This window comes from Argentina silus (genome assembly GCF_951799395.1).
Source record: "Argentina silus genome assembly, chromosome: Y".
Lineage (NCBI taxonomy): Eukaryota > Metazoa > Chordata > Actinopteri > Argentiniformes > Argentinidae > Argentina > Argentina silus.
Genome location: NC_139654.1, coordinates 16,072,945 through 16,091,261, shown reverse-complemented (window position 1 = coordinate 16,091,261; position 18,317 = coordinate 16,072,945). Strand labels below are relative to the sequence as shown.

Below are 18,317 nucleotides of genomic sequence, written 5' to 3'. Positions count from 1 at the left end.
TGTATGTCTGTCCGTCTGTCTGTGTATGTGTATGTCTGTCTCTGTGTGTCTGTTTCTCTGTGTATGTCTGTCCGTCTGTCTGTGTCTGATTCTCTGTTTGTGTGTGTGTCTGATTCTCTGTATTTATGTCCGTGTGTGTGTCTGTGTGTGTGTGTGTGTGTGTGTGTCTGATTCTCTGTGTATGTCTGTCTCTGTGTGTCTGTGTCTGATTCTCTGTGTATGTCTGTCCGTCTGTCTGTGCCTGATTCTCTGTGTGTGTGTGTGTGTCTGATTCTCTGTATTTATGTCCGTCCGTCTGTCTGTGTCTGTATGTGTCTGTGTGTGTCTGTTTCTCTGTGTATGTCTGTCTCTCTCTGTGCATCTGTCTGTCTGTCTGTGTGTGTGTGTGTGTGTGTGTGTCTGATTCTCTGTGTATATCTGTCTGTCTGTCTGTTTGTGTTTGTGTGTCTGTCTGTCTGTATGTGTGCATCTGTCTGTATGTGTGTGTCCGTCTGTCTGTTTCTCTGTGTATGTCTGTCTCTGTGTATGTCTGTGTGTGTCTGTATGTGTGTCTGTCTTTGTGTGTGTGTCTGTCTGTATGTGTGTGTCTGTCTTTGTGTCTGTCTGTGTGTGTGTGTGTCTGTCTGACTGACTGTCTCTAGTCTGTTTGTGTGTGTGTGTGTGTGTGTGAGTGTGTGTCTGTCTGTCTGTGTATGTCTGTCTGGGTGTGTGTAAGTGTCTGTCTATCTGTCTGTGTGTGTCTGTCTGTCTGTCTGGGTGTGTGTGTGTGTCTGTTTCTCTGTGTATGTCTGTCTGTCTTTGTGTGTGTCTGTCTGTCTGTTTCTCTGTGTATGTATGTCCGTCCGTCTATGTGTGTGTCTGTTTGTCTGTCTGTGTGTATGTGTCTGTCTCTGTCTGTCTGTTTGTGTGTGTCTGTCTGTCTCTGTCTGTCTGTTTCTCTGTGTATGTCTGTCTGTGCGTCTGTCAGTGTGTGTGTCTGTCTGTTTCTCTGTGTCTGTCTCTGTCTGTCTGTCTTTGTGTGTGTGTGTCTGTCTGTCTGTTTCTCTGTGTCTGTCTTTGTGTGTGTGTCTGTCTGTATGTGTCTGTCTCTCTCTCTGTGTCTGTCTCTCTCTGTATTTGTCTGTCTGTCTGTCTGTCTGTGTGTGTGTGTCTGTCTGACTGACTGTCTCTGTCTCTAGTCTGTTTGTGTGTGTGTCTGGGTGTGTAAGTGTCTGTGTGTGTGTGTGTGTGTTTCTCTGTGTATGTCTGTCTGTCTGTGTCTGTGTCTGTCTTTGTGTGTGTCTGTCTGTCTCTGTGTATGTCTGTCTCTCTCTGTCTGTGGGTGTGTCTGTCTCTCTCTGTCTGTCTGTGTGTGTCTGTCTGACTGTCTCTGTCTGTCTGTTTGTGTGTGTGTGTGTGCGTCCGTCTGTTTGTGTGTCTGTCTGACTGTCTCTGTCTGTCTGTTTGTGTGGGTGTGTGTGTGTGCCTGTCTCTCTCTGTCTGTCTGTCAGTGTGTGTGTGTGTATGTCTGTCTGTCATTGTGTCTGTCTGTCTGTGTGTGTGTGTGTATATGTCTGTCTCTGTGTATGTCTGTGCGTGGGTCTGTGTTTGTCTGTGTCTATATGTGTGTGTGTATATGTCTGTCTGTGTGTGTGTCTGTCTCTCTCTGTCTGTGTGTGTGTCTGTATGTGTGTGTGTGTGTCTGTCTCTCTCTGTCTGTCTTTGTGTGTGTCTGTGCGCACGTGTGTTTGTCTGTATTTGTCTGTCTGTCTGTGTGTGTGTGTCTGTCTTTGTGTGCGCACGTGTGTGTTTGTCTGTGTGTGTGTGTCTGTCTGTCTGTGTGTGTCTGTGATAACTGTCATGGGAACTCACCCTCCCCACCACAACTCAATTATACATTAGGGTAAGGGTTAGTGCGGGGGGAGGCACTTCTCAGTAATCTGACTTCAACTGAATGTCCCTAAACTGTTGACTCAGGGACAGAGTGGTGTGTGTGTGTGTGTAAGAGCGAGAGAGAGAGAGAGAGGCGGAAGGAGGATTAAAGCTGGGGCAAACAGAACTTGGCTCAGGTAAGGTAACATAACAGACAACATCACAAGGCTTCGTGATAAAAAGCATCTTCTTCTTCTCCTCCTCCTGTGTGTGTGTGTGTGTGTCTGCTATAACCTTTATTCCCACGGTCGTCTCCCCAAGAGTTCTCAACCCTCCACTTCTCATAACCTCCATCCTTCCCTTCCTGGTCCTGAGAGAGAGAGAGAGAACAGAGAACCAGAGTTTTAGAAAACAAAATTGTCTTTTCAGCAGGGGACTGAGTGAGGGAGACGTCCAAAACAATTGCTGTTATCTTCATAACATGGACGGAATGATTTCTACATGACAACACTTCAGAGGCGGGATGGGGGGGGGAAGAGAGGAGGGGAGAGGAAAGGAGAGGAGAGGACAGGACAGACAAGAGACAGACAGACAGACACACAAGGGAGACAGACAAGACAGAGAGAGGGGAGAGGAGAGAGTCTTTGAAGGGGGAGCAGAGAAGACATGGCTGAGAGCTCTGTGGAATGTCTTGAGGAGTGTCAGAGCTGTGATGTCATCAGTGTAGGAGTGATAAGATGAATGATGGTTGGGTCTCCTTGACAGCTCCAAATTTAAAAACTGTGGTTGTAAAATTATATAAAAGCAGAGGTTGGGAATAGCTGGTTCTCAACTCTTTGTCCTGTCGTGTGGTTCTCGTCTTGAGTTGTGAGTAGCATTATTTGAATGAGCTGTGGTCACCTCTCTACCTCTCTATTAGAATGTAAAATGTTTCTATGAAGTCTGTCTATCCGTGCATCTGTCCGTGTTTTCTGTTTGTCTGTCTGTCCGTGCGTCTGTCTGTCTGTGCGTCCGTCTGGCGTCTGCCTGTCCGTGCGTGCGTCTGTCCGTGCGTCCGTCTGTCTGTCTGTGCTTCTGTCTGTCCGTGCGTCCGTCTGTGCGTGCGACTGTCTGTCTGTCCCTCTGTTCATGTGTGTCTGTGCATCTGTATGTCTGTCCGTCTGTCTCTATCCGTGCGTCTGTCTGTGTGTGTGTCTGTCCGTCCGTCTGTCAGAAAGACGCACGGACAGACGGGCAGACATACAGATGCACAGACAGACAGACACACACACACAGACAGACAGTGTCTGTCCGTCCATCTGTCCGTCCGTGTGTCTGTCTGTTCGGGCATCCATCTGTCTGTCTGTGCGTCTATCCGTCCGTCTGTGCCTGTCCGTCCGTCTGTCTGTCTGTGCGTCCGTCTGTCTGTCAATGCTTCTGTCTGTCTGTCCGTCTGTATGTGCGTCCATCTGTCTGTCTGTCAATGCTTCTGTCTGTCTGTCCATGAGTCTGTCTGTCCATGCGTGCGTCTGCCTGTCTGTCCCTCTGTCCGTCCGTCTGGCCGGACAGACAGACACAGACAGACAGTGTGTGTGTGTGTTTGTTTGTGTGTGTGTGTGTGTCCGTCTGTCTGTCTATTCGGGCATCTGTCTGTCTGCCTGTGTGTCTGTCTGTCTGTATGTCTATCCGTCCGTCTGTCTGTCCCTCCCTCTGTCCGTGCATCTGTCCGTGTGCCTGTGTCTGTCCGTGTGCATCTGTCCGTCTGTGTGCCTGTCTGTCCGTCCGTCTGTCTGTCTGTGCGTTCGTGCATCTGTGCGTGCGTCTGTACGTCTGTCTGTGCGTCTGTCTGTCCGTACGTCCGTCCCTCTGTTTGTGCGTCTGTCTGTGTGTCTGTCCCTCTGTCTGTGTGTGTGTCTTTCCGTGTGGCCAGACAGCCTGACGGAAAGACGCACGGACAGACAGACACAGACAGACAGACGCACGCAGGAACAGACGCACACACAGACAGACAGTGCATCTGTCTGTGTGCCTCTGTGCATCTGTCCGTGCATGTCTGTCTGTCCGTCCGTCTGTGCGTCTACCCGTCTGTCCGTCCATCTGTGCGTTTGTGCATCCGTCCATCCGTCTGTCTGTGCGTCCGTCTGTCCGTGTGCCTCTGTCTGTCTGTGCGTCTGTCTGTCTGCCCGTGCGTGCATGCGTCTGTCTGTCCGTCTCTGTGCGTCTGTCTGTCCATGCGTCCGTCCGTCCGTCTGTCTGCGCGGCCACCCGTCTGTCTGTCCGTGCGTTCACTACCTTGTCAGTGACAGCTGTGAGGATCATGGCGTGGGTCATTAGGGAGTCTCCGAAGATCAGCCTCTCAGATTTGGACAGGTTCTTGACAGACACTCCAAACACCAGCTCATGGTTGAACCTGCTCACACATGGACGCAGGAGAACACTCAAATTGGACTGCTAATACACACACACACAAAAACCTCTCTATTCTAATACTCACACGTTCATGTCATTGATGCCCAGCTTGCCATGAAAATGTTTGCCCACGTCACATCCGAACCACACAGCCTAAAGAGAGAGAGAATGTTATAAACTGTCACATACAGTACAGTAGACTGACAGACACACACAGACACACACACAATACCCCCCCGCCCCAAAGTTGAGGGGGCAATGGTAGCTACCTCCCCCTCTTTGATGGAGTCTGCGGCGGCCTTCTTCAGCAGCTGTATGGCCTGGTTGTTGTACAGGGTGTTGTGGCCCCCCACCATGTTCCCCAGGAACTCCACGCTGTACAGCCTCCCATATGGGTTCTGGGGGCGGGGGTCGTTCACCAGGCAGATCTTGGGGGGGGGGGCGCACATGATATCCACATCAATGGAATTCAAATCAATCAAGACTTCCATTATTGGCCGTGTGTGTAGGTTTGGACAGTGTTGATGTTGACCAGGGGTCCAGTTCCTGAAAGCTTCCTTGCTGAAATAGTACTAATTTCTCCTGACGACCCGGCTGCAAAGCCATGAGATAGTAACCATTGTAAAATCAATGGTTGCAGGTGTGTGCGTGAACTAACGAAAAGTGTTAAATGAAGAACTTAGGTGAGTGAGTGAGTGCGTGCGTGCGTCACCTTGTCCTGGATGTTGTAGAGGGGTTTGACCATCTCTTGGTAGAACTGCTGGGGGGAGAAGGGTCCCATACGGTGGAAGTTCTTGTCCTTGTCCCGGTACTCCCAGCAGATGGTCTTGGGGGGGCTGCCCAGACACACACTAGCCACCCGGAACACCTGGAGTGCACGCACCCGCACACAAAAGAACAAAAAGTGAATAAAAAATATCCTTTGGGTACCGATGTGTACAGAGTTCGACAAGGAAGATAGGTGATGCCATTGGGGTGCTTTAAGGCCCACTAAAGTGAATTTCCAGTGTTTTGGTTTGAATTTTGGCTTTACCAGATCAAATTAGCATCACCCAAATATGAAAAATGTGGTTTCTGTCATTTTCCAGTACTATTTATAGAAAAAAGAAAAATCTAGCTCTGCTACTCTCCCTCAAATGCTCAGTTTTCGATGGGTGTGATTTAAGAGGTTATGCATCCATCACCACAACCTGCTCATGTCACACTCCAATAGGATCCGTGCTAATAAAACTCTATTAAATGAACCAATTATACAATTTGTTTACATTTGGCATCCTTCCAATTTTAGCCAGCACCAGCAGTAGCACATTGTCAGCTCCTGGCAGGTACAGATAACATCCCAGGCCATTTAGAATGTTGTGGTAAAATGCAGCAAGACTGTTCAGAATACAAAGGTAAGACAACAATGTAGCTGACGTTATCTTGTTGTTTGAGCTAGCAGCTAGAAAAATTACCTGTTTGCTAATTTATCTTTGGAGAGTTCCTCACAAAGCTAGCTTCAAAGTAACTCACCAAAAATGTAACATCATCCAACTGCAAAACACAATTGGTGCATTAATCCACATAAGAGACTCTGCAGGCTGCTAACAAATTGGTCAACTTTATAGCCAGCTAAAAAAACATTGGGAACGGCTCATGAGACAAACTGTCAATCAAATTTGTGACATCACACCGAGTCAATCCTGTATTCTGCTGGCTTGAGAAACTGTGATAAGCAAAACAACTATGTCTTGCTTTTTTTGGAGCATTTTAATTGTAAACAATGAAAGTATGTAACCTAACATTCACCCAGAAAACCAAAGTCACTTTGGTGGGCCTTTAAAGGGACACTTCACCAATTTGTTACCTAACATTCATTGTCTGCAGCACCATACCAGTGTCTACATACAGTGCCTATAGAAAGTCATCATACCCTGTGAAATCTTTACCTTTTGTCACATTACACTCTGGAAATTAAAATAAATCAAATCTAACTTTTTTTTAGCTGTATGTACACATTATAATCGTCATCATCAAAGTGAAAATATATATATTTTTTAATTCTGGACAATTATTAAAAATTAATTAGTGAAATACCTGGTTTGGTTAAGTGATCAGCCCCTTAGAGTATACCATTATAAACTTGCTCAGGTGCAACCAATCAACTTCCAGATCAAACACCAGGCTAATTGCCCCCCACCTGACATCAATTGTAGTGGTTTTGATTACTTCAGAATAAAACCAGCTGTTTCTTGAGGATTCCACTACTAGAAGTGCAAAGAATTCACCATGGTTGGAAAAGTACTTTCAAAAGGCCTCCGGGATAAAGTTGTAGGAAGGCACAAGTTAGGTGAAGGCTACAAAAAGATTTTGAAGGCTTTAGCTATCCCTCTGAGTACCGTTCAGAGCATCATTAAGAAGTGGAAGGCGTATGGCACCACCAACACCTTGCCTAGATCAGGCCGTCCGTCCAAACTGGATGACCGAGCCAGGAGGACATTGATCAGAGAAGCTACCAAGAGGCCAAAGGCAACTTTGAAGGACTTACAAGTCTTTATGGCTGGGACTGGTCTGTCTGTGCATGTGACAACAATCTCACAAGCTTTACACAAAGCTGGCCTGTATGGCAGGGTAGCAAGAAAGAAGCCTTTTCTGAAAAAGTGCTACACTCAGTCTCGTTTGTGCTATGCAAAAACACACCTGGAACATTCTGTTGCCATGTGGAAAAAGGTTTTATGGTCAGACGAGACTAAGATTGAACTTTTTGGACTGAACTCCAAGCTCTATGTTTGGCGAAAACCAAACAGCACACCACCCAAAACACACCATACCTACTGTGAAGCATGGTGGTGGCAACATTATGTTGTGGGGATGTTTCTCTTCAGCGGGGACTGGGCAATTGGTCAGGATTGAAGGGAAAATGGATGCTGCCAAGTACACCCAAATTCTTGAGGACAACCTGCATCCCTCTGCTAGACAGCTGAAGATGGGCAGGTCATTCACCTTCCAACGCGATTTAAATCCAACAGAAAATCTGTGGATGGACTTGAAGAGAGCAGTCCATCGCCGCTCACCACGGAATTTGACTGAACTCGAACAATTCTGCAAGGAAGAATGGGCAAATATTCTCCAATCTAGGTGTGCAAAGCTAGTAGAGACATATCCAAACAGATTGATGGCTGTAATTCCAGCAAAAGGTGGCTCTACAAAGTATTAAATCAGGGGAATGATGATGTGGGGGGACATGCAGCGTTCGGCCTGTAGAGGGAGCTACATTGGGAGCTATAATGTCCTTGGACACAGAGGCGGACTCGATAGGTATGATGAGGGAAAACCCAGTTTATTTTCTGAGTGCACGTCAGGACCTTGTTGACTTTTTCAGCCGCCGCTTTCCAGCCGTCCTCCACGAAAGCAGAGGCACACACATCTTAAACCATTTAGTTAACGAGGCTTCATTCGCAACCGGTGCGCAACAAAGCCTCGCTTCCGTAACCCTGGCCACGGTCCTGTAGCTCCCTCTACAGGCCGAATGCTGCATGTCCCCCCACAGATGACTTTTCCAACCCTGTTATTCTTGTTTTTAATTTTTTATAAATTTTCAGAACTGTCGCCTTTTTTTTCATTAGTTTGATGTTGTATTTTTTTTTAATGGGTTTTGATTTCAGGCTGTACGACAAATATAGTAACTATTTCAAAGGGGTATGATGACTTTCTATAGGCACTGTATGTGAAAACTGCTCTCTGTAGTGTTAAAAAAATAATAATAATAGTGCCTTTGGAAAGTATTCAGACCCCTTCACTATTTCCACATTTTGTTGTGTTAGACTCAATTTAAAATTGATTAAATGAAAAGAATTTGCCATCAATCCACACACAATAAAAAAGAAAAAGTGAAGGAGTCTGAATACTTTCCGAAAGCACTGTACAACAAAAGGTCCTAAGGAAATTACCCCTCATGATGTCATTGAAAACAAAATACTGAATTAATTGATTTTCAAAACTACAGCTACAAATACACTCACTGGAAACTCATTGTAGTTTCTGAAGATATTCGTTTTACCCCCAATGACATCATAGGTGGCATTGTAGCGACCTCTTCCAGTATCAAAAGGTTGTCTCCCATTTAGTTCCTACTTTACACGTCTCTGGGTCCTGTTGGAGGGAAGAACGGGCATCTCCCAGGCCACCACTCTCTCTCCCCTCCCCCCCTCCCTCCTCTCCACAAGGTTTGAATTTCTGTCTTATCTGGGATCATGGCTCAGTTGTTATTGACAAAAACAGGAAGCAGAGGGGGGAACTAAGTTGTGTTTGTTATGGGGGACATTACATGTTGGATAAATACGCTCAGACAAAACCTGCCCGTCTTCATCAGGCCCCCGCTGTGACATGGCACTGATTAACTTCAGGCCTTTCAGTCATACTGTGCTCCTATTGGTTCACAGGCCAGCCGAGTAGAGCCAATGAGAGCCTAGCGTGTCTGGCTAAGTGGGACCACAAACCCCCCCTCCCCCCTACTACTATGAAATGTTTGCTTCAGTGCGTTCCCTTCCCTTCACTCGTTACCATTCTGTTGTAAGCAAAGGGAACGGGGGAATTCTGTCTTCTCCAAACATCCCTGTCCACCAAGTAAAAACAAAAAAATCCATTTCGGCACAAAGGCTATCCCACAATTCATTGCAATTCATTCAACGCGTCCGAACAGACCTTTGTGGACGCTGTTTCATTCCTGTCTTTTGACGTACCCAGGTATGAAACAGCAAACACTAATGACAGTTCGGGATATCCCCCTTCGGTCAGATAGGGCTCACTCACAGACATCAAAACGTTGCTGAAGGGCTCACTGGCCAGGAGGGAGTAAGAGAAGGGGATGCGAACGTTTGGAATGGAGTGGACCCCAGTGTTTAACCCTCGAACCCCCATAACGGCCGTTGATGCCCATTCTATATTTTACTAGAGCGCCGGCAGACGGCCTTGATTTTCTAACCCTATTAAATGTATCAATAACTGACAATTAACAAGCTAACGATTGTACACTCACTGGCCACTTTATGTTCAACTGCTTTTTAACGCAAATATCTAATCAGCCAATCACATGGCAGCAACTCAATACATTTAGGCATGTAGACATGGTCAAGACGACCTGCTGAAGTTCAAACCGAGCAAGAAAGGTGATTTAAGTGACTTTGAACGTGGCATGGTTGTTGGTGCCAGACAGGTCTGGTCTGAGTATTTCAGAAACTGCTGAGGATTTTCACGCACAACCATCTCTAGGGTTTACAGAGAATGGTCAGAAAAAGAGAAAATATCCAGTGAGAGGCAGTTCTTTGGGCGAAAATGCCTTGTTGATGCCAGAGGTCAGAGGAGAATGGCCAGACTGGTTCGAGATGATAGAAAGGCAACAGTAACTCAAAGGTTGGTGGTGTGATGGTGTGGGGGATATTTTCTTGGCACACTTTGGGCCCCTTAGTACCAATTGAGCATTGTTTAAACCCCACAGCCTACCTGAGTATTGTTGCTGACCATGTCCATCCCTTTATGACCACAGTGTACCCATCTTCTGATGGCTACTTCCAGCAGGATAACGCGCCATGTCACAAAGCTCACATCATCTCAAACTGGTTTCTTGAACATGACCATGAGTTCACTGTACTCCAATGGCCTCCACAGTCACCAGGTCTCAATCCAATAGAGCACCTTTGGGATGGTGGAACGGGAGATTTGCATCATGGATGTGCAGCCAACAAATCTGCAGCAACTGCGTGATGCTATCATGTCAATATGGACCAAAATCTGAGGAATGTTTCCAGCACCTTGTTGAATCTATGGCACAAAGAATTAACCCATTTGTGCCGAATGCCGCGCGACGAATACCGCCGGTTGCTGCATTGCGCAACTTTGAATCTACCGCCAGTTGCTGCGTGGCGCAGCATTTTTGATTCGGCGTAATTTTCATGAGCGCAGCATATAATGCACTGTCATTGGTTCAAATGCACATGAGGTGGGTCTTGTTGATTTTTTAAAACCACGTGAGCACCCAAATGTCGTGTGGTTCGCAGAAAATCACGTAAACCAATCAGACATACACGTGCGTTTATCGTAGATTTTTTAAACGCACGTGTATGTCTGATTGATTTTCGGCGAACCACACGACATTTGGGTGGTCACGTATTTTTAAAAAAATCAACAAGACCCACCTCATGTGTATTTGAACCAATGACAGTGCATTATATGCTGCACGCCTCATGAAAAATACGACAAATAAAAAATGCTGAGCCACGCAGCATCCGGCAGGAGAGGCAATGTTGTGTCGCGCAGCATCTGGCACAAATGGGTTAACACAGTCTTTAAATCTTGAAGATTCCGGGGGCCTGCTGGTGAATCTTGATCTTCAGTTCCTTCCACAAATGTTTTGTTAGATTTAAGTCTGGCGATTGACTAGGCCAGTCCAAGACCTTTATTTTTCTTCCTCTTGAACCAATTGAGAGTCTCCTTTGCAGTATGTTTTGGATTGTTGTCCTGCTGGAAGATCCACGCACGTCTCATCCTCATCATCCTGGTGGATGGCAACAGATTCTTCTCAAGAATGTCCCGGTACATGGCTCCATTAATCTTCCCTTCGATAATTTGGATTCCACCAGTACCATGTGAAGAGAAACAGCCCCATACCATGATGCTTTCAACTCCAAACTTCACTGTCGGTATGGTATTTTTAGGATCATATGCAGGATAATGAAGGACCCTCACCACCCGAAAAACGGACTGTTCCAGCTGCTGCGGTCAGGCAAACGCCTTCGCTGTCATGCAGCAAGAACAGAGAGACTAAGACTGAGTTTCTTCCCCCATGCCATCAGGATCATCAACGATGACTCCACCAGTGCCCCCCTCAAGTCACTCACACACTCATTGACATCATAACACATGCACACACATAATCATCCATTGCAGACTCATCCTCCACTGTAATTATCTGTACTGTCAACCTGTCATTGCCATTGTATATTGCCATTCCATTGCGTACATTGCTTCACCGCTGTTTATACTGCTTATACTGTTTATATTTTTTAGTACTTCTATTTTATTTTATTCTATTTTAAAACGTATTGTTGCACTACTCTGTGGCACTGTCACTTTTGCATTTCACTGTATACTTGTATGCACGTGACAAATAAAGAATCTTGAATCTTGAGAGCCATTTCTCCTCCAAACATGGCATGTCGTGCTGTTGCCGAAAAGTTCGATTTTTGTCTTGTCTGACCAGACTATATTCTCTCAGTAATCTACAGGCTTCTCCAAATGTTCTGTAGCAAACTTCAAACGAGCTTCAACATGCCTTTTCTTCAGTAATGGAGTCTTCCGGGGTGATTGCGAATGGAGACTGTGGCGGTGGAGTGCATTGCCTATTGTTTTCTTTGTGACAACTGTACCCGCTGCTTCTAGGTCTTTCTGGAGCTCTGCTCAAGTGCTCCTTGGCTCTTGGGCTACTCTTTTGACTAACCTTCTGACTGCCCGGTCAGAAATCTTGCAAGGAGCTCCTGTGCGTGGCTGGTTGATGGTTGAGTGACGTTCCTTCCACTTGCGGATAATGGCCGCAATGGTGCTTATAGGAACATTTAAGAGTTGAGAAATCCGTCGGTAACCAGTGCAATTACTATACTGCTCAACAATCTTGTTGCAAAGGTCTTGGGGGAGCCCTTTGTCTCTACCCATCATGAGATATTTCTTGCGGGAAAGCTTGGTGACAAATGATTTGTTTACTTGCATTCAGAGGTGGGAAACCCTTTTTCAAAGAGTGGAAGTACTTACCCACCAACATACACTAACTCAGCTGATTCTAATTAGCACAGGTATGAGAACTCATTAGTGGCATAAGCTGGTTTAGTGCTTTTTCTTACTGCGTTCAATACTTTTTTCCTGTCATTCCCCTTTATTGCACATGGATTGGAATGTGACAATTTCTTTAGCTGTGTAGTTTTATTGAGTTAATACCAATAGCTGCAATGGAAATATGTTGAATTAAAAAATTGTTGATGAGTTGAATACTTATTTCCCCCACTGTAGTTTTGACAAGGACGTTACCCTCAACTTGTCTTTGTGATTGTGTGATTTGAAATGTTTTGGGAAGGACGACTTCCAACTTCACTATCAATAGCAAGACCTGTCTCATCATCATAGCCGAAAAGGAAGCACCGTTTTAGGGGGCGGAGAGCACCGCAGTCATGCTCGCATATGAGAGCCATAACCTCAAGTTGGAGTGATTCTCTCCATATAGTTTGACTGAGACGTTCACTCAAATTATATTTATATCTGTGTGATTTGAAATATGTTTTGCTTCGAAGGCCCACTTTTTATTACTATTCAGGAAAAACGACCTTGCTTGAAGAGTGAGCGTTTTTTTTGTGCTGCGCTTGTGTAGGTGTCACTCAACAACTCTTCCCCTCTGTGTATCTTACCATAACCATACTGTCATGATAAAAGATAGGTAGATAACTGTGGCTCTACTCATTATTTATTTATATTCTTATGTTTATAGATTGAAGTATATCACATTTGAATAAAGAGTATGAAATAACAAGTGGAGTGAGTCAACATGAATATAAATATAATATATACAGTGCCTATAGAAAGTCATCATACCCTGTGAAATCTTTACCTTTTGTCACATTACACCCTGGAAATTAAAATAAATCAAATCTAACTTTTTTGAGCTGTATGTACACATTATAACCCTCATCATCAAAGTGACAATAAAATGTTTAAAAATTCTGGACAATTATTAAAAACGAATTAGTGAAATACCTGGTTTAGTTAAGTGATCAGCCCCTTTGAGTATTATAAACTTGCTCAGGTGCAACCAATCAACTTCCAGATGAAACACCAGGCTAATTGCCCCCCACCTGACATCAATTGTAGTGGTTTTGATTACTTCAGAATAAAACCAGCTGTTTCTTGAGGATTCCACTACTAGAAGTGCATGGTTCTGCAAAGAATTCACCATGGTTGGAAAAGTACTTTCAAAAGGCCTCCGGGATAAAGTTGATCAGGCCGTCCGTCCAAACTGGATGACCGAGCCAGGAGGACATTGATCAGAGAAGCTACCAAGAGGCCAAAGGCAACTTTGAAGGACTTACGAGTCTTTATGGCTGGGACTGGTCTGTCTGTGCATGTGACAACAATCTCACAAGCTTTACACAAAGCTGGCCTGTATGGCAGGATAGCAAGAAAGAAGCCTTTTCTGAAAAAGTGCCACACTCAGTCTCGTTTGTGCTATGCAAAAACACACCTGGAACATTATGTTGCCATGTGGAAAAAGGTTTTATGGTCAGACGAGACTAAGATTGAACTTTTTGGACTGAACTCCAAGCGCTATGTTTGGCGAAAACCAAACACAGCACACCACCCAAAACACACCATACCTACTGTGAAGCATGGTGGTGGCAACATTATGTTGTGGGGATGTTTCTCTTCAGCGGGGACTGGGCAATTGGTCAGGATTGAAGGGAAAATGGATGCTGCCAAGTACACCCAAATTCTTGAGGACAACCTGCGTCCCTCTGCTAGACAGCTGAAGATGGGCAGGTCATTCACCTTCCTACACGACAACAATCCTAAACATACCGCCAAAAGAACAACGCAGTGGCTTAAGGATAGAAAGGTGAATGTCCTTGAGTGGCCAAGTCAGAGCCCTGACTTAAATCCGATAGAAAATCTGTGGATGGACTTGAAGAGAGCGGTCCATCACCGCTCACCACGGAATTTGACTGAACTTGAACAACTCTGCAAGGAAGAATGGGCAAATATTCTCCAATCTCGGTGTGCAAAGCTAGTAGAGACATATCCAAACAGATTGATGGCTGTAATTGCAGCAAAAGGTGGCTCTACAAAGTATTAAATCAGAGGACTGATGACTTTTCCAGCCCTGTTATTCTTGTTTTTAATTTTTTTATAAATTTTCAGAACTGTCGCCTTTTTTTCATTAGTTTGATGTTGTATGCCTAAATTTTTTTTTTTTTAATGGGTTTTGATTTCAGGCTGTACGACAAATATAGTAACTATTTCAAAGGGGTATGATGACTTTCTATAGGCACTGTATATAGAAATTTAAATCATTGGATTTGGTGTCATATTAAAGAGGAGATTGTGGTCTTTAAAACTAAACAAACTTGTGATGGTCCAAACCTCACTGTCCTACTACAGCGGTCAAAAACTTAAATACATTCAAAACAGCCACCTCTGCTCCTCGTGGGTCTAAACAAAATAATCTACTACGTGTGGGTGTACATCAGTAAGACAGAACTATACCTGGCCCAGTTTTCTAAATAATAACCTAGTGCCTCGTTCAAAACACTCAACAATGTACCGAACCATCCAACATCGGATGTCTACTGCCGAAAGTCTCAGAAGGGAACTGCTCAACAGTACACAGCCCCCTGACTGACAAGCTGGCCAAACTTTTATGCTCCCAGCGCACGGTCCGGATAGGTGAGCTGGACGGAATGATCGCTCCAATCAGGATCGCCGATGAAGCCAACCAGGAAGTGGGGGGAGCCTCCAAGCCCCGGAGCACACAGCCTGCATAACAACAAAGAACGAGAGAGACAGACACGGGGCAGGCGTCGGCTGCGGCCGTAACAGCCTGTCACACACAGCCCACGTAGAGAGACTGATGCTCGCCAGCCCTTGGTCAGTGTGTGTATGTGTTGTCCATGTGTGTGTCAGGGATGCAAACTGGTTAGGGGTGGAAAAAGGTGAATGAAGGCAGATTAGCTGTAAAACCAAAGAGGATTTTGCAGAGGGGCAATTCCTCTGGTCCAATTCACAGATTAAAACAATTAAAAGAATGAGCTAAATAAGGTAGAAAATATATATTTGATCAAATGCTGCATCATTTACATTACAGGAACAATCTGGGATTTATTTGACAAAGGGAGAGGACTGGAGGCATTGGTGGATTCAGGCACGTGATAACGTTATAGTCTGAGGAACAGCAAGGAGTTGTATACCAGCTAAGACTACTATAGCAAATTGGTTCCTCCAGCAGCTAACATCAGCTCCTCTGATGTTGTAGCTTGCTAGCTGTCTGACTTTGTTAGCCGGCTAATTTTCACACCTCATTCACACTCTTTATTTGATCAGCTAAGTTAGCTAATGTAATGGAGGATTCGATCCAGCTAGCAAGATACTTAACAATGCTAACAATTCTTGTTCCCCCACACCTCAACATTTCCAAATGACAGTTGTTTTTTTAGTTACAGCTCATGAAGTATGCTTCATCACCTTCTCACCTCCCTCTGTGTCTGTTTGCTGTTATATGAACAATTGGCTGAGCCCAGACTCGAGCCTTGGAAGCAGCCAGTATTGCTCTAAACACGCATCACTCATTTGAAGGGGGAGCTACTGAGAGCCCATCCCTCGGGAGGACAAATGCTGTTGAATGTCTTGAGGAGTGTCAGAGCTGTGATGTCATCAGTGTAGGATTGATAAGATGAATGGTGGTTGGGTCTCTTTGACAACAGCTCCTAATTTAAATACTGTGGTTGTAAAATTATATAAAGAGCAGAGGTCAGGGAAAAGCTCTCTCTCTTTCCTGTGTCCTGTTGTGAGGTTCTCATCATGTTGTGAGTAACTGTTTTGAATGACCTGTGGTCATCTCTCTCTCTCTATTAGAATGTAACATTTCTCTGAAGTATTCGCCTCATAATAGTTGTTTAAGAATAGAATATTATTAAAGCCTCATTTGATTCATTTTATTTGACCTTTCTTGCACTAAATCAGCACAAACTCAACAATTATTTGCACATAGTGATAATTACATTGGGGTCAGATTATCAATATTAAATAGCTTTGCTATTAACAAAATATTGCCAAAAGTCTCTGCCAAACCTTAGTGTGGAAACTGATATTATTATAAATCTACCTACAGTTGTGGTGACCCAAGACTTTGATACTGGTTGAAAACTGCATTGTTGCGGATGGGGGGGGGTCGCGCTCCCCAGTGCGGTGCGGTCCCTAGGTGTCTCCCTCCGTCCGTCCACTGGGCCACCCAATCACAAACTCATTACCAGCACCTGTGCATAATTGTCACTCATGCTATAGTTTTCACCGTTTGTTGGCCACTTCACAAGCGCGCGTATACGAGGACTATTTCGAGACTGCGATCTCTCCTTTTTTTTCGAGCCTTGAACTCTCACCACGTGTAACGAATACAATGGCAAGAGATAAATAAGTGCATGAATGAATTGAGTTGTGTGCTTCGGTAACTGGTAAAGACACGTTGCTGAAATTGAACAAAAAATACAAAAAGCATCTAACTGCTGATTCGACTGAGAATGAAATCCTTGATTATTGGCAAACAATTGGCATTCGTAAAAGCAAGTCAGACAAAAAACTGATTATTCACGCAATCGGACATTTGCTCAACAGAGTCCAACAAAAGAATATTGACCATGAGCAACAAATGTTTACAAGAGGATCTCCCAAAAGCGCGAGAGGATCTTAAAACAATAAGCTTAGTGATTACTGAGAAGGCCTCTATAGAAAATAACACTTGACGTGCTGAATGCATTACTGCTAAGCGAAAAATCCTATAAGGAGACTATTCAGGAATTGAAACTACAACTCGATAACTTTGGCCACGAAAAACTTAGTTGGGCAAAACAGCAGGAGAAAGATGAGGAAATGATTGCTTCATTGAACAGTGATATTAAGCGTTTCAGCAGTCTTGAGTCACTAGAGTTATGCTTCCGACACAGAGAGCGGAATTAGTTCTGTTTCCCTAAGCAATTTTGAAACCTCAAACAATACTAATGCGCATGTCTTTGTAGTCTTGACATGCGCAGACTGCACAGATAAGATAACAGGCCATTCAACAGGTAGCCGTGAGTCACTCTGTCGTCAATCCTCGGTTGACTCAAAGCCAACGACCAACATAACTTTAGGCATTGTAGTTACTGCCAAAGACAGGGACACTCACTGGCAAGATGTTGGAATTTGGGTAGGGGAAGTCCTCCTCCATATTTCACACATGGTGTATATTCTCAATGTAAAGTAACTCGCTGGGACTATTGTAAACGAATTGGACACAGCAAGTCAAATTGTTGGGATTTCGGTAATGGAACTCCGCCCCCATTTTTTGCGTCACGCAATTCAGAGTTGAGCTCAAGGGAGCAAACGGCTTTGTTTGACTGTAATCAACCAGCCTCCCATCAGAGAGCATAACATGGTCCTGTGACCATGACCGTCTTGTTTACTGTGAGTGCCCCAATAGTCTCCCTTCTGTTTTGCAAGATACATACATATACTTAGCAGGATTCTACATTAACGCCTATAGTCTTGTGGGGGGACATGCAGCGTTCGGCCTGTAGAGGGAGCTACAGGACCGTGGCAAGGGTTACGGAAGCGAGGCTTCGTTGCGCACCTGTTGCGAATGAAGCCTCGTTAACGAAATGGTTTAAGATGTGTGTGCCTCTGCTTTGGGGGGGAGAAGGCTGAAAAGCTAAGACTGAAAAGTCGACCAGGACCGGAAAAGGAATAAAAAGAAGGAACATTCGAAATAAACAGGCTTTTTTCCCTTATCACCACCACCGAGTCCGCCTGTGTTAAGGACCTTGCTACAAGTCTATTATCTAATGATTTGTTAATCGTCTCTGGAACAAATATTCAATTCCCCTTATGTCAATCAGATTGTATCGGTTGCTGCAATAGTATAACGTATTGCTGTTTGTTATATGCCTGGCCACTGACCCTATTTCGGGAGATGAATTGAAGTAGTGGGCTTCTTGCGCAGGTGTGTGTGTGTGCACCACAAGGATAGCGAGAAAACGCGCCATGACTCTCACACTCCAGTCATCCTTTTCATGGTAGGGAGTCACTGTGCCAGCAATTGATTTTATAGTTGAGTTGCTCTCAGTGATACGTGCTTAATAGTCTATTTTGGACTGATTTTCAGTTTTATTTGGGTTAGGGTTATCTATGTTCCAGTGGTTCTGTATCAATAAATAGCCTACCTTTTGAGATCAGCTCAAGGAAAGAGCTGTCTTCTAAGTCGATGACACGGCATGTCCTTTATCCCTTCTCTTAAATCTGGTATGTGAGAGGGTTAT

The 18,317-nt window shown here is 44.7% G+C and overlaps 1 protein-coding gene across 1 annotated transcript in view; it reads right to left on the bottom strand.

Moving 5' to 3' along the window:
• The window catches only part of LOC310823860 (bleomycin hydrolase-like), a 31,784-nt gene that overhangs the window by 5,645 nt on the left and 7,822 nt on the right, over positions 1 to 18,317 (bottom strand). Inside the window, exons 7-11 of the mRNA XM_083696742.1 lie at positions 4,952 to 5,107; positions 4,509 to 4,667; positions 4,325 to 4,392; positions 4,123 to 4,240; positions 2,146 to 2,221 (exon numbers count right to left, since the gene is read on the bottom strand). Of these exons, the coding sequence (XP_083552868.1) occupies positions 2,146 to 2,221; positions 4,123 to 4,240; positions 4,325 to 4,392; positions 4,509 to 4,667; positions 4,952 to 5,107 (577 nt within the window). The remainder of the gene's footprint in view (positions 1 to 2,145; positions 2,222 to 4,122; positions 4,241 to 4,324; positions 4,393 to 4,508; positions 4,668 to 4,951; positions 5,108 to 18,317) is intronic.